Genomic DNA, 14,746 nt, shown 5'->3' on the forward strand with positions numbered 1-14,746 from the left:
ACTATGTTATATTACCTATTCTAACTACAACTACTACTGCTGTACCACTGCTGCTGCTGCTACCACCTCCTTTGATACTAGCACGAACAGTACTATTATTATTAGTAATTATACTTTAAAATTACTGTTTACATTGCTACTGTTTTTAGATTGCAAACTGAGTACCCTGTTCTTCGAACAGATGTTTCTCTCTGCCGCGAGAGGACAGAGTTGCTGTTGCTTTAGAAATAAAGCTGCTCCATTACCAAATAAAGGTATGTAGGTGCAGTATACAATTTCGAGCCGTTCTTGAAAGCATTGGTTAGCTATCCAGCTTTCCCGTTTACCTATGCTACCTCTGCCCAGACGTTCTACCGCACTGCTGTTTCAGTGTTTGCTACTCAATTGGTAACCTCTGCGCTCAACAAAACTGTTTGCCGGTAGCACCCAGAGACAATTTGTATCAAATGTGTGCTCCATTTGTACTGTTTTATTTATTTATTTTTCCTACTGAATTATGTCAGAAGGTAAGCGAGGAAGTTCAAGTATAAACAAACACCGTCCGAACAGGCTTTGAAGGTCCACTGGTACCGACCGGCCGCCCCGTCATCCTCAGACCTTATGCGTCACCGGATCCGGATACGGAAGGACATGTGGTCAGCACACCGCTCTCTCGGCCGTTGTCAGTTTTCAATCGAGTAGCTCTTCCATTGGCTTCACAAGGGTTGAGCGCACCTCGCTTGCCAACAACACTCGGCAGACCCGTACAGTGACCCATCCAAATGCTAGCCAAGCCCCACAGCGCTTAACTTCGGTGATATGACGCGAACCGGTGTTACCACTTCGGCAAGTCCGTTGGCTAGGAAGTTCAAGTGGACCACAGATATTGCTGCAACCCTTTCATATGATCAAGATCATTGTCCTCAGTACGAGGTAAAGCAGGTTCGACTAATCCCTTTCCTAGGCAGCTAGACAGACGCCAAGCAAAGAGAGCAAATTCCGCATCGTCCTCCCACGCGTAATAAACAACAAAGGAAACTTGTGTAGACCGAGATATTCTTAATCATTGTATGGTCAACTAGGAAAAAAACACCGTAAAATCAGAATGACTTTCAGTACTCGGTTAATTTTAGTCATTTGTGTTTTTCTAGTGAATTTTCTGGGATTTTTTTTTAAAGTTATCAAAAGGCAACTAAAGTTGTCTACAGATGTAATGGTACTCATGTCACCTCGATAAATGGCGCTACAGATCGCTTAATCAAGTCAAATTTCCTCAACTTGTCACTTATTATGATCCTCCTGTTGCAATACCGAAGAGGCATACCCCCTGAACAATTTATAAATATCATAATAAATATGTAACGAACGAGCTATTTTGCTTTATTGACGATGTAACATAACTGTTGTTCTCGGTCAGTGTGAATACTGAAAGTTTTGAATCTGAAGGACGCAGCCTTTGCTAACATACCACTAACAGTAACAATGCAAGAAATACGTTCGAAATACTAAATCTACTTCATTAAAATACAGTATGACGTTTCACTTACCCTGTGAATGGTCTCCTCGAAGCTATTCGGCGCTCCTCCGTTCATCTGCATGAATCGCAGCCGGTCGTAGTCCCTTGGGTCGACGATAGATGGCAGCATGCTCTCCACTACGCTGTCTGGTGTCCCCACCTAGGCAGAAACGCGCCCTGCTGAGCGGACGCCCCCACGTCGTGTCTGCGCGTCTTAAATTGATAATTTCCCGCAACTCGCGGAGTAAATTGTGCCAATAGCTCCACATATCTGGACCGCGGAATTAATTTCTCGGAACGAGGAGTCTGCGCTTCTCCTCAAACGTAGTAGGTAAGATGATGAGTTTACACTGCCGGAACATGACAGTAAACTTCCGTTTTAGGGAAGGTTACATGTTCAACAGATCGTAAATCGGCTACAATATTATTTACTGCGTATTACGAATTCTAATTGTGTATGTGAACACCAGTACAATCTCCGTATGGCGGCAGACGGTAAAAAGAAATTATCTTCAGTGTAACATTGCAACACCGTCACGTTGTATTTGAAATTTATTTCTTGGTTACATATTTTAGTCCACACAGAGAGACAGTAAAACAAAAGAGAAGCGTTCTTCTTTTCTTCCTCTTCTTTTTCTTTATGTTTTATAGAAAATGTGGTCACAATATTTTACTGTGCATACTTCCATTCAACACAATTATCTTTACTGTGTAAACAGATAATATCTCTGACGTGCTGAAAATGAATGCAGAATGACCATAAATAAGACTACGGCGCAGTCTTTGCACACGGAAGCTATTTGAAAGCTCTGTTGGTGACAATATGTCATCTGTGATACCAGATGTGAAAAATATTTATGGATCGTGAGATCTATCGTTGGGGTCGCTTTATACTCGTTTTACATAATCAGAAATGAAATGGTAAGTGGAAACAAAATTTCATTGCATGCTGTAGGAGATGGCACAAACCTGAATTTGAAATACCAAATAATACATCTGTATTTCACATGGCATGTAGAGTTTTTGTGTTGTTCAGACATGTCGAAATATTTTATTTATGACTAAGTTCAAACATGAGTTACCGGCGGCTTTTACGATGAAAAATGACCAGTTACAAATCACATCGGGAACCTGACGCGTTAACGGCGGTGATTATCACTCCGTTACGTAGTCTTCTTCTTGTTTTTCTGTTATTTTTGTTAAGGGAGAGAAGGGCGATTTGGTGGAAATGAGGTTTTCTGGAATTAGTTGGTTAAGTTGGAAAAAATACTAAAATTTACATATTCGCTATTTATGCTAAAAAATGAGTCTTATTAAGGACAATAGCAGCCAACTGATTTTGCTGTACTTCATTTCTTTCACTAAAGTGTAATTTGATTTTTCTTTAGCATCTGTCATCTACTCTATTGAAGTAGATAATATGGTAGCATATTATTATTTACTAATTAAAATTTATCGACTTTTTAAAGAAATGGATTACATAATTTTAATACGCTGTGATTCTACTTTGTGCTTACCAGTTTGTACGGAATTTTCAATTAAAAGTGTATTTGGAGCTGGATCTTGATTAAAATATTGTATATTGATTAACGAAAAATAATTTCGGATGTTCACGGCCGCTTTGTCCACAATCTGATTTGGGAATGAAGTAAATACCGTCAGTTGCAAGTGACAGGCCTGGACTGATTGGCATGACACTGAAGAGGTATTAGTTGGTTAGTTAGTTAGTTACGTCAAGAAAAGGTGAAGGTGAGTTTTGACTGATGTCGCAGTGACAGAGGGAATGAGCAGAAACTCAATGGAAAAACATAAAAATGATTTTAAAGTGCAAAGATGTGTCTAAGCCATCATCCATCAAGGTCATTATCTGTAAAACTCTGCATTTGTGTACCATCGGTGTTTGAATGTTACGGATACTACAGAAGCACAAGTCACTCAAAAGACAATACCGTGCAGCAGACAATTATGGCCTGCAGAGTGGCGAGAGTCATAAACATTAGTTTGAAAAGATGTGTCTTAACAGGTGCAGTTATTATTTTCCAAAACATAACTTGCTGTATTGCAGTACTTTCTTTCTTTAATCACAGAAGTGCGAATTTGGAGTTACAATGTAGTGATTCAAGTACAGCGGTGTGAAACAGTAAGTACTCTTCACGAGTGCAGCTTGCCTACATGCTACTCATTTGGTGTATCTACACTGGAATAGCCCGAATATTAAAAGTTATAGTGATCACATTATCAAATAATATAACAGGAACATCAATTTCGTAACCAGATCTCCTTCGCGCGTATGTTAACATACCTCTGCATCTCGGTGCAGATGGTTGTGGGTTACACAGCGAAGACGGGTGATGAAAACATCGACTATGTAACGAGACTTGTGGTTTGTCAATTTACAATCGTGCAAAATGAACATGACGTCTTTCATAGATTCTGAACTGTCTAAAAAAAAAATACATCTAGAAGTTAGCAGTATTTGGTTGTCTTTTGTGGTTGTATATTTAATGTAATACTCTTTCTGGATAAACATTCAAACATCGCTTGTACACAAACGCAGTGTTTTGCAGAGAAATGACCTAGAAAGTGCTAGAGCACACACATCTCCGCATTTAAATATTTTATGCGGGTGTAGCTGTCCAAGCTGTGATGCTTCCCTTGCAAGTACTACGCAAGAACGGTGAGTATGGGCATGGAATGCAGTACAGCAAGCACACAAAGGCCTTCATTATTTTGCAAGGCAGCATATGAAGTGTGTTATAAACGTTATGGGAATTTTGTAATTTCGCGTGTTGTGTTAGTCCGAGGTTTTAGTTGGTTTGTTGTTAGGCATAACTGAAAAGTATCTGTACGTCCATATCAGACATTGAGTCTGTTGTCAGCCGTCAAACAGGTTACATGTATTTTGGTACTACTGGCGATTATTCATTTTAAATAAAAATGGATCAGACAATTTCATTAAATTTTCTGTGAGAAATAAATGAGTTGCAGCAAAGTTTTAGAAACGTTAACAACTGCTGTTGGTGGATCTGGTACCAGTAGAGAAAGGGTTTACGAGTGGTATGAACTTTTCAAAGAATGCCGTGAACATGAAGATGACAAGCTCCGTGGACGCAGCGGCACATCATAAAGCGATGAAATCGGGGGAGAAGTGAAAGAAATGACTGTTAACGATCGGCGAATCACAGTCAGAGAAGTTGCCGATAATGGTGACATATTAGTTTGCAGGTGCAATTGATTTTTTCTCTTGTTTTGGATATGAAAAGTGTGACATTTCCTAAATTGTTGAATTTCGAATATAAACTGCGGTGAATGCAAGTTGCTCGTGTGTCTCTGGATATAGTCAACAACGATACAGAACTACTAAAACGGCTCAGAACAGTTAATGAAACTTGGGTTTACGGATTCCGGCGCTGTAGATTCCAAAAATACGTATAGAGAAGTTTCCCTATGTAATGGATTAGGAACGGGATGTGGGCATAAAAGGTCAAACAAGTGAGCAACGCATAATGTTGGTTTCATTATTAACCGCCTCTTATACAATTTGTTCAATATGATCACCGGAGACGTCGCGAAATGATGTACAACGTCAGATTTGCACCTGGTGGCCAAAATTGGAAGTAATTTTTTCCGGCGTAAATCGGTTCCGCATTAACGCATTAGAATACATACAAAGTTTCGCTACCGTACGATAATTACAGCACATATTGGACCTCCTTGAGCAGCTGCATTTTAGTAATAACCACCCGGTACTTACAATTCAACGCCGTCTGCGTGCAACTAAACGCTATCTCAACATCGAGATCCAGAATTGTTTCGGGGATTGGAAAAAGTGCAGGCATAAGTGTATAATATCTAAGGCGGACAACTTTCATGGAAGTAATATTAATGTAGAAGAATAAATAAAATTCTTTCTAAAAAGAGGAAGTTCCCGTTATTTTTTGAACATGGACATGCCTCGTATGCTGGAGGAAACGCTAAAACCGTGTGAAAAATTTCTGATTAGTTAACAGCAATGTATAACATACTGAACAAAATTATGAAGAATTTGCATACATTTATGGAGAACTTATTAAAGCAACATTTAGCCTGAACTGTGTGTCAGCTCTCGACATTTGTCATAGCAGAGTAAGTTCGATAATTTTCTTCGGAGATGGGGCACTATACGTATCTGAGAAGACTCTTGGTGGCCATTGTATTAAACATATAATAAAACTGTGGAAACGGTAGATTGTCGTGAGGAGTAATACATTTTCGAAATTTTACCTATGAGTTAGTCCTTGAATTTTTAAAGAAGAAAATGTACGTCTACCTATCTATGTATCTATCAATCTATACATTTTATAAATTAAAGTCCCCCGACGGGTGTGTGTGTGTGTGTGTGTGTGTGTGTGTGTGTGTGTGTGTGTGTGCGCACGCACGTGAAGATTAATCTCAGGTACTATTATAGGGATTCTGATACTATTTCGTTAAGAGATAAACTCATTCACGAGGAAGACTTGCGTATATAATTTATCACCGCTACGGCAGACAAGTCGTTCGGCTGTAGGTACTTAGTGCTACACGAACGAAGCCGAGGCAGTTCGCTAGTTTAATGTAAATCTCCCACGGCTAAGAGTTTTAGGTTCAGAACTTAAAGAAGATTTATTTTTGATACACAAGACAATAATAATAGAAGTTGCGCGACACTAAATTACATACGAGGCGTGTTCAAAAAATAACAAGTACTTTTGTTTTTCAGAAATAATTTTATTTATTCTTCTACATTAATATTATTCCCGTCAAAATGGTACCCCTTGGATATTACACATTTATGCCAGCGCTGAAGCTATATTCAAGACATTTATCTACAAAATGTTTCGCTTTTGAGAAAAGCTGAAGAGCTATGTAGACGACCCATAACTCACGGTCGCAGGTTCGAATCCTGCCTCGGGCATGGATGTGTGTGATGTCCTTAGGTTAGTTAGGTTTAAGTAGTTCTAAGTTCTAGGGGACTGATGACCACAGCAGTTGAGTCCCATAGTGCTCAGAGCCATTTGAACCATTTGAACCCATAACTCAAGTGACACGAAAGAAACTGTGCTGCATTACTCACTGGATTTCATTCGCACCGTATGATTATTGTCCTCGCTAATTAGTTCTGCACGCTACTAAAAAGTGCAATACGACAAGTGCAAGATATGAAGCTTATGTGACAAGAAGCAGAAATCGCTAAGAGCTAACGGAAGCACCGTGTTTACCCCGCGATGACTCAACTGCTAACACTAATGACCACCGCACATGCTCGTATTACCGTGTCCTTGGTGCACTTAATTCCATGAGAGAGCGTAATTAACTAAGTGTTCTCCAGGAAAGCAAGCACTCGACGGGCCACTTACGTACATAGCTGTCGTTACCTGTTCTCCTGTCTTCCCCTCCCTACACCTGCTCTGTACGAGCAAACGCATAAGCGTGCACACGTACCCACACCATCGTCACGCAAGCACCACAAAAACAAACACTACAGAGAAATTGAAGGGGGGCGGGGAGAGAATGGAAAGGGGGATTCACTGAGAACCGTAAACAGATACGGAGATGGGCAAGTTTAGTGTGTATCATAGGTAGTATCGGCAATCAACAAGAGACGTTTGTCGTAGGAGACGATTCTTTTCTCGTAGCTTTCAAATAAATCAGTGAACGACATCATCTACATCCATACTCCTCTCTTCATCTAATGGTATATGGTGGAAGGTGCTTTATTTACTATTGTTACTTCTCCACATATCTGATCAAGTCGCGATTGGTGGGTGGGAGGAATCAGTGTTGGTGAGATTCCGAGTGAGCCAGAATCTCTACTTCACGGTCTTCTCCTGAGAGAAACAGCGGAGGAAGAAATATATTGATTCATTCTTCTAGGTACACACACTCTAGGAACTTTAACAGTAAACCTCACCGTGATGCAGAACATCTCTCTTGGAGCGTATGCCACTGGAGTTGGGTAAGCATTTCCGCTACGCTTTCGCGCTTACTCAACGAACCAGTGACGAAAAGCGCAGCTCTTCTTTGGATCTTCTCTATTTCCACTATCGATGGTATATTTCCACTATCGATCCTGTATGGTACGGTTCCCAAGCGTTCCCAAGCTAGCGAGCCATATCCCAGTGTCGGTCGAACGTGGGTTTTGCAAGTCTACCTCCTCTGCGGGTGAACTACCTGAAGATTCTTTCAATGAATCTGAGTCTGTCATCTGCCATTCCTGTGATTTGTTTTATCTGCTCGTTCCTCTTTAAATCGCTTCTTAGCATATTTACAGGCATTTAACGGACGTGATTGCTTTCAATGATCGTTCGAAGTATCTAATCAATACAGTAATGGGTCTTCCCGTCTACATCATTACAATTAGTCATCATTTTATATATATATATATATATATATATATATATATATATATATATATATATATATATCGACAGTACACAGATTTCGTTGAGGCACATCTTAAGTTTGTTGGAAACGCAAATAAATCACTTTAAGAGTTACCGGAAACGTCGTTTCTTAGAATTAGATGCTGAAGAACAGCAAATTTTTCCGGTGTTAGAATCATAAAATACACATTATTTAAGGCAAAGCTAGCGATATCGGTTACCAGTAATTGCCTTCTTACCAGGCAGTTTCGAAGCAGTGAAGTTTGTGTTCTAGTACATTTTAATACATCCTTTTCTCCGTCTTTCTAATTGTGGCATTTAACGTCTGTTTTTACTAATGGAGAACAGTTGGTGAGTGAATGATTAGCGAATAAAGTACATGTGATAGACTTGTTCAAATGTGTGTGAAATCCGATGGGACTTAACTGCTTAGGTCATCAGTCCCTAAGCTTACACACTACTTAACCTAGATTATCCTAAGGACAAACACACACACCCATGCCCGAGGGAGGACTCGAACCTCCGCCGGGACCAGCCGCACAGCCCACGACTGCAGCTCCCGAGACCGCTCGGGTAATCCCACGCGGCGATAGACTTTTGTTGGCAGATTTAGAATACGTATGTGAATTGCTTCACAGTTGATTCGTTGCATAGCTTCATTTCTCAGTCAGTTGGAGCAATTACCAAGTCGGAAAAGGCTGTCGCCAAGTTGAAATAACTTTAGGAAACTACCGACGATATCCAAGAACCATACCGCATTGCTATCTGTTTCATGTTTCCAGTCTTATCTTCCAGCAAAAGCATGCATCATCTTTTTTGCAGTAATGTGCTGTCTGTCTTCTCGGACATTTAAATTAAAACCAAGTTGTGTAGTTTGAAGTAACAAAAAAAAATGGTTCAAATGGCTCTGAGCACTATGGGACTCAACTGCTGAGGTCATTAGTCCCCTAGAACTTAGAACTAGTTAAACCTAACTAACCTAAGGACATCACAAACATCCATGCCCGAGGCAGGATTCGAACCTGCGACCGTAGCGGTCTTGCGGTTCCAGACTGCAGCGCCTTTTTGAAGTAACCATTCTATTTAAACCTGTCACGTTTTACTCCTTACTACTCTTTGTCTGAGAACTATTAATATACTGTCATCGTTCAATGATAGTTTATCAAAGCACCATGAAAGCATTGCATTATTTATGAGATTCAGATAAAAAACAGCAGGCACGGAATGAATACCAGTTAGAAACGTAAAAACTGATGATTCCCAAACAGTCACCAAAATGGACAAATGAAGTTCGAAAATGGAGCGGTTGGGCGTGGGAACAAAGGTTAATTCAGATGAATAGTTCCCGTATTATATTCAGTGCGTCAGCTTGATTCTATGATGAAGTCATGCTAAATGGCTGAGACGCAAGGACTTTCGAAACAACTGCAGTCACTGAATAAACTGAGAGACAGCAGCGACATATAACGTGTAATAACCATTGTCGGCTGATTGACATTTTATTAAATATGGCCAGTCTGAAACTGTTTTAATCTGCCAGGAAGTTTTATATCAAGGCACACTCCGCTGCAGAGTAAAAATTTCGATCCCTGCTACGAATAATATCCGTGTTTTTTCTAAAAACAGTAATGTGAATGACTGAAATACGCTGTAGCGCAGCCGTCTGAATGTGACTATCAATACTGAACACGGAAAAGCAATAATGTGTTCTTAAGAAGTATCCAACAATGATAAAAGAACTATTCGCATTTTTAAAATATACAGTTTATTTCAGCATATGAAAGGTATGGCAACCGCTGCTTTGGGTGACTGCTGGAAGCTTCTGCGGGCACGACTCAGGAAGCGTTCTTGCCAGACCACATAGGACAAAATGAGATCTAACGATGAAAGCGTCTTATGGAGGGTACCATGTCCATGTATAGGTGGTGTAAGCCGATTCTGGTCGAATATCGATGGAAAAGTCTCTGAAGCTCGGCAACCACCATTCCCTATTGAGGTGAAAAGTGTAATTTTCTAGTATCTCACACCTTCACGGAAGTAGTTTAGAGACACATACTGTTGCAGGATTCTTTTGGTCGTGTACCTTGAAAAATCGGAAGAACCACATGGACGGAGTACTCGTGTTTAACGACAATTCAGGCATTATATTCCAACATTCTGAAGAGATTATAATTCGCCACCACCGAACAAGATAAGGGACCAGCAGCTGGCAAATAAAATTATGCTAATTGTATTTCTGGATCAACAGGGAATATTGCAAGTTGATATGCTGTTCGAAGATAGCACAATTATTAGGTTATATTACGCATCACAGGTACAGTCACTACGTGGAACTACTAAATCAGGCAGAAAAGGAACGATGACACAGTGCCAGCAACTTCCGTGGCAATGTACACGAAGTTCACAACCGCACACTGTCGAGGTCGAAGCACAGTTGCAGAACTTGTCAAATTCTACACTAAGTGTTCCTGCCTACCCCGTTCCCATTTTCTCTCTCTCTTCTACGCCACATTACGTAACTCTTGCCCCTTTATACTAAAAGTCGTTCTCTTAGGGCAACCACTTGTTAAACGACAGAGTACAAATTTTCAAAATCATATTGTGCATTTATGAAAAACAACCACTCTTATTCAGAGGATGCTACGGGGAGAGATGTGCCAAGTAAAGGACTAAAACGGCATCGTGGAAGCCACCAAGAGCTTTTGCAAGTATTTTGCACTCTGACTAGGCGCTCTCTCTCTCTCTCTCTCTCTCTCTCTCTCTCTCTCTCTCTCTCTCTCTCTGTAGAGTACAACCCTGAGGTTGCTTTGCTGCAGTACACCATTCCCCTCTTTTGTCCGACTTCCTCCTCATTTCCGCGTATGTAGTGCATCCGATATCAATCATAATCTGCTGCATACATGACATACTTAGTCCTCCCCGGCGATTCCTTCCCTCAACAGCTCATTTTGCTATTGACACAATGATGTTATTGTGTCTTAAAATGTGTCCTACGAGTTTATTTCTTCTTTCCTGGAAGTGCATCCGCCGAGATCTGTTTTCCCGTACTCTGCAGTGTCTCTCTGCAGCACCAATTCTCCAAGGTTCCAAGCTGTCTTCTCTCTTGTTTACCTGCTGTCCAAGTTTCACATTCCTATAGGGTCATATTCTAAAGTAAAAATAAAGGTAAACTGATGTCTCCAAAGGAGTGAAAGCTCTCAATGATTACAAAGATGTTGGTGGTTCCTCGACCGTGTGTTGTAAACATAATGAATATGTGCAGCACTGTTTACAGACTGTGTAGCTTCCTGATTATTGAAAAATGAGTCAGAAAAATCTTTACTGGACAGACCGTTCATGTACTGATATGAAGACTTCGACCTCTCGTCGCCAGTGAAAGAGATGGAGCCTTGGCTAAGATGGAAGCAGAGACAAGAATCAACCAAGGGCTTGTTAAGGGAATCATCCCAGCATTCTCCTGAAGTAAATTAGGAAAAATAACTGACTGATGGATGGCGGTTTCTACTCCTGAATGCGAGTCAGAATTTCTGAAACACTACATTAAAATTTCCAAACAACAAGTGAGTGTGATCATGTGGCAATAGTAGTCGAAAAGGTTAAAGTGGTCATAAAGAGAATACTACAAGAAACGCGCGTACTATGACGTAGACTCAAACGGCAGTCTCAGGAAGAGATGGGAAAGACCTTATTGGATATGTGTTGTTGTTGTTGTTGTTGTGGTCTTCAGTCCTGAGACTGGTTTGATGCAGCTCTCCATGCTACTCTATCCTGTGTAAGCTTCTTCATCTCCCAGTATCTACTGCAACCTACTTCCTTCTGAATCTGTTTAGTGTATTCATCTCTTCGTCTCCGTCTACGATTTTTACCCTCCACGCTGCCCTCCAATACTAAATTGGTGATCCCTTGATGCCTCAGAATATGCCCTACCAACCGATCCCTTCTTCTAGTTAAGTTTTGCCACAAATTTCTCTTCTCTTCAATTCTATTCAATACCTCCGCATTAGTTATGTCATCTACCCATCTAATCTTCAGCGTTCTTCTGTAGCACCACATTTCGAAAGCTTCTATTCTCTTCTTGTCGAAACTATTTATCATCCACGTTTCACTTCCATAAATGGCTGCACTCCATACAAATACTTTCAGAAACTACTTCCTGCACTTAAATCTATACTCGATGTTAACAAATTTCTCTTCTTCAGAAACGCTTTCCTTGCCATTGCCGGGCTACATTTTATATCCTCTCTACTTCGACCATCATCAGTTATTTTGCTCCCCAAATAGCAAAACTCATTTACTACTTTAAGCGTTTCATTTCCTAATCTTATTCCCCAAAAATCATCCGATTTCATTTGACTACATTGCATTATCCTCATTTTGCTTTTGTTGATGTTCATCTTATACCCTCCTTTCAAGACACTGTCCATTCCGTTCAGCTGCTCTTCCAAGTCCTTTGCTGTCTCTGACAGAATTACAATGTCATCGGCGAACCTCAAAGTTTTTATTTCTTCTCCATGGATTTTAATACCTACTCCGAGCCGGCCGCGGTGGTCTCGCGGTTCTAGGCGCGCAGTCCGGAACCGCGCGACTGCTACGGTCGCAGGTTCGAATCCTGCCTCGGGCATGGATGTGTGTGATGTCGTTAGGTTAGTTAGGTTTAACTAGTTCTAAGTTCTAGGGGACTGATGACCTAAGATGTTAAGTCCCATAGTGCTCAGAACCATTTGAACCATTTGAACCAACCTACTCCGAACTTTTCTTTTGTTTCCTTTATTGCTTGCTCAATATACAGATTGAATAACATCGGGGAGAGGCTACAACCCTGTCTCACTCCTTTCCCAACCACTGCTTCCCTTTCATGCCCCTCGACTCTTATAACTGCCATCTGGTTTCTGTACAAATTGTAAATAGCCTTTCGCTCCCTGTATTTTACCCCTGCCACCTTCAGAATTTGAAAGAGAGTATTCCAATCAACATTGTCAAAAGCTTTCTCTAAGTCTACAAGTGCTAGAAACGTAGGTGCTATTTCCTAAGGTAAGTCGTAGGGTCAGTATTGCCTCACGTGTTCCAACATTTCTACAGAATCCAAACTGATCTTCCCCGAGGTCGGCTTCTACCAGTTTTTCCATTCGTCTGTAAAGAATTCGTGTTAGCATTTTGCAGCCGTGGCTTATTAAACTGATAGTTCGGTAATTTTCACATTTGTCAACACCTGCTGGATATATAAAAGAGACTAAAACAAAGCAACTTTAAATCGATGGAGATGAAATGGTGTATTGAGGTGGCATCTGGTTTTCGGAATTGATGGTCACGGAATGGTGGTGACGATTAAAATGGATATGAGGCAAACAGGACAATGGAAAGAGGCTGTCGGCCGAGGAGCTTCGTACGTGGAACTTGTTGGGGAACTGACTGCCGGCACTGAGTGGAGTGGCCGCGCCCGCTGCCTACTTTGCAGAAGAAGAGAGGCGTGCTGCCTTTGAAGCCGCCCTTATCGCCATTAAGGCCCGCAACTGTGCGAGCAGAGCGGCGGCGGCGGCAGTAATGAACCTTTTCATTGTCACCGAGGAATTTCATTACGGAGGTGCGTGAGCGTGCGCGTGTGTGACAAGGCGCTCTTGGCACCGCCTAACGCGATTAGCCGCAGTCGCTGGCTACAGTCGGCGCTACTTTTCTGTACGCACCCTCGCGCCAAGGCGGTCCCGCAGTGTTTCCTCATATGCGTTGTACACCGACACAAACTCGCTCAGACACAGCAGATTTGAGTGCTGTCATTTGGGAGCAACAAAGTAGGCCCGGAACTTAGAGGGAGACAAATTTGGGAAGAGTCAACTATTCTTCAGTGAAGTCTTATAAGGGAAACTCCCCATCGCACCCCCTTCAGATTTAGTGGTAAGATGGACCAGGGGACAATCCGTAAAAACTGAACACAGATCAAGCATGAAAACAGGAAGAAGGTGTACCGAAGTGTGAAAAAAGAGGAAAACTCGAAACAGTGAGCGGTCCAAGCTCTACATGTGCAACATCGTGCGAATTTCAACTGCCACTCAAATGGTTCAAATGGCTCTGAGCACTATGGGACTTAACATCTGAGGCCATCAGTCCCCTAGGACTTAGAACTACTTAAACCTAACTAACCTAAGGACATCACACACATCCATGACCGAGGCAGTATTCGAACCTGCAACCGTAGCGGTCGTGCGGTTCCAGACTGAAGCGCCTAAAACTGTTTGGCCACAACGGCTGGCTCAACAGCCACTGCGTCCTGGTTGTGCGATCACGGTGTTGGACTGCGAAGGAGAAGATTCCTGTTCAAATCTCCCTCGTACCCAATTTTTTTTTCACAAAATTATGAACTTTCCGTTCGGTCAGACGTACGGATTTCTTATTTGCTTTACGCAGGTACCACATGTTATGCCTCTTGCGTTCCGTTTTGGAAGTTTCGACCCTTGAATTCTTCTGTTGTAACATAGTTTACACCCGTTAATTGTCGTTTTCATTTCGGTGAGAGGTCAATGCGGCAAGTCACCTGCTTTCACGATTCATCACATTTACTTGCGACGGTAATATCCTCATTCCACGTGACTCATTTTCTTCAGCCAATGTATAGTATGATAATTGCCAAGACTGCACAAGGAGAACAGACACGTCAGTGATCGGGCGGAAAGTTCATAATTTTGTGAAAAGAAATTAAGGGGTACGAGGGAGCTGAACACGGATTTCCCGCTTCAGAGTCCAAAACCGTGACCACACAACCACGGCTCTGTGATTCTTGCAAATCGCTCGATGTTACACATCTTGAGCTTGGACCGTTCACTGTTTCTATTTTGCTTCCTTTTTCACTGTTCAGTAC

General features: G+C 41.5%; 1 protein-coding gene across 7 annotated transcripts in view; it reads right to left on the bottom strand.

Moving 5' to 3' along the window:
• Positions 1–14,746, bottom strand: part of LOC126248992 (SAM and SH3 domain-containing protein 1-like) — a 769,734-nt gene that overhangs the window by 65,235 nt on the left and 689,753 nt on the right. For 6 of the 7 annotated variants that reach the window (XM_049950597.1, XM_049950588.1, XM_049950580.1 and 3 more), the window contains exon 5: positions 1,527–1,655. The exons of the other annotated variant lie outside the window; for it this stretch is intronic. In XM_049950597.1, coding sequence (XP_049806554.1) covers positions 1,527–1,655 — 129 coding nt within the window. The remainder of the gene's footprint in view (positions 1–1,526; positions 1,656–14,746) is intronic. 7 annotated transcript variants of the gene reach the window in all.

Source organism: Schistocerca nitens, chromosome 1 (genome assembly GCF_023898315.1).
Source record: "Schistocerca nitens isolate TAMUIC-IGC-003100 chromosome 1, iqSchNite1.1, whole genome shotgun sequence".
In the NCBI taxonomy this organism is placed as follows: Eukaryota; Metazoa; Arthropoda; class Insecta; order Orthoptera; family Acrididae; genus Schistocerca; species Schistocerca nitens.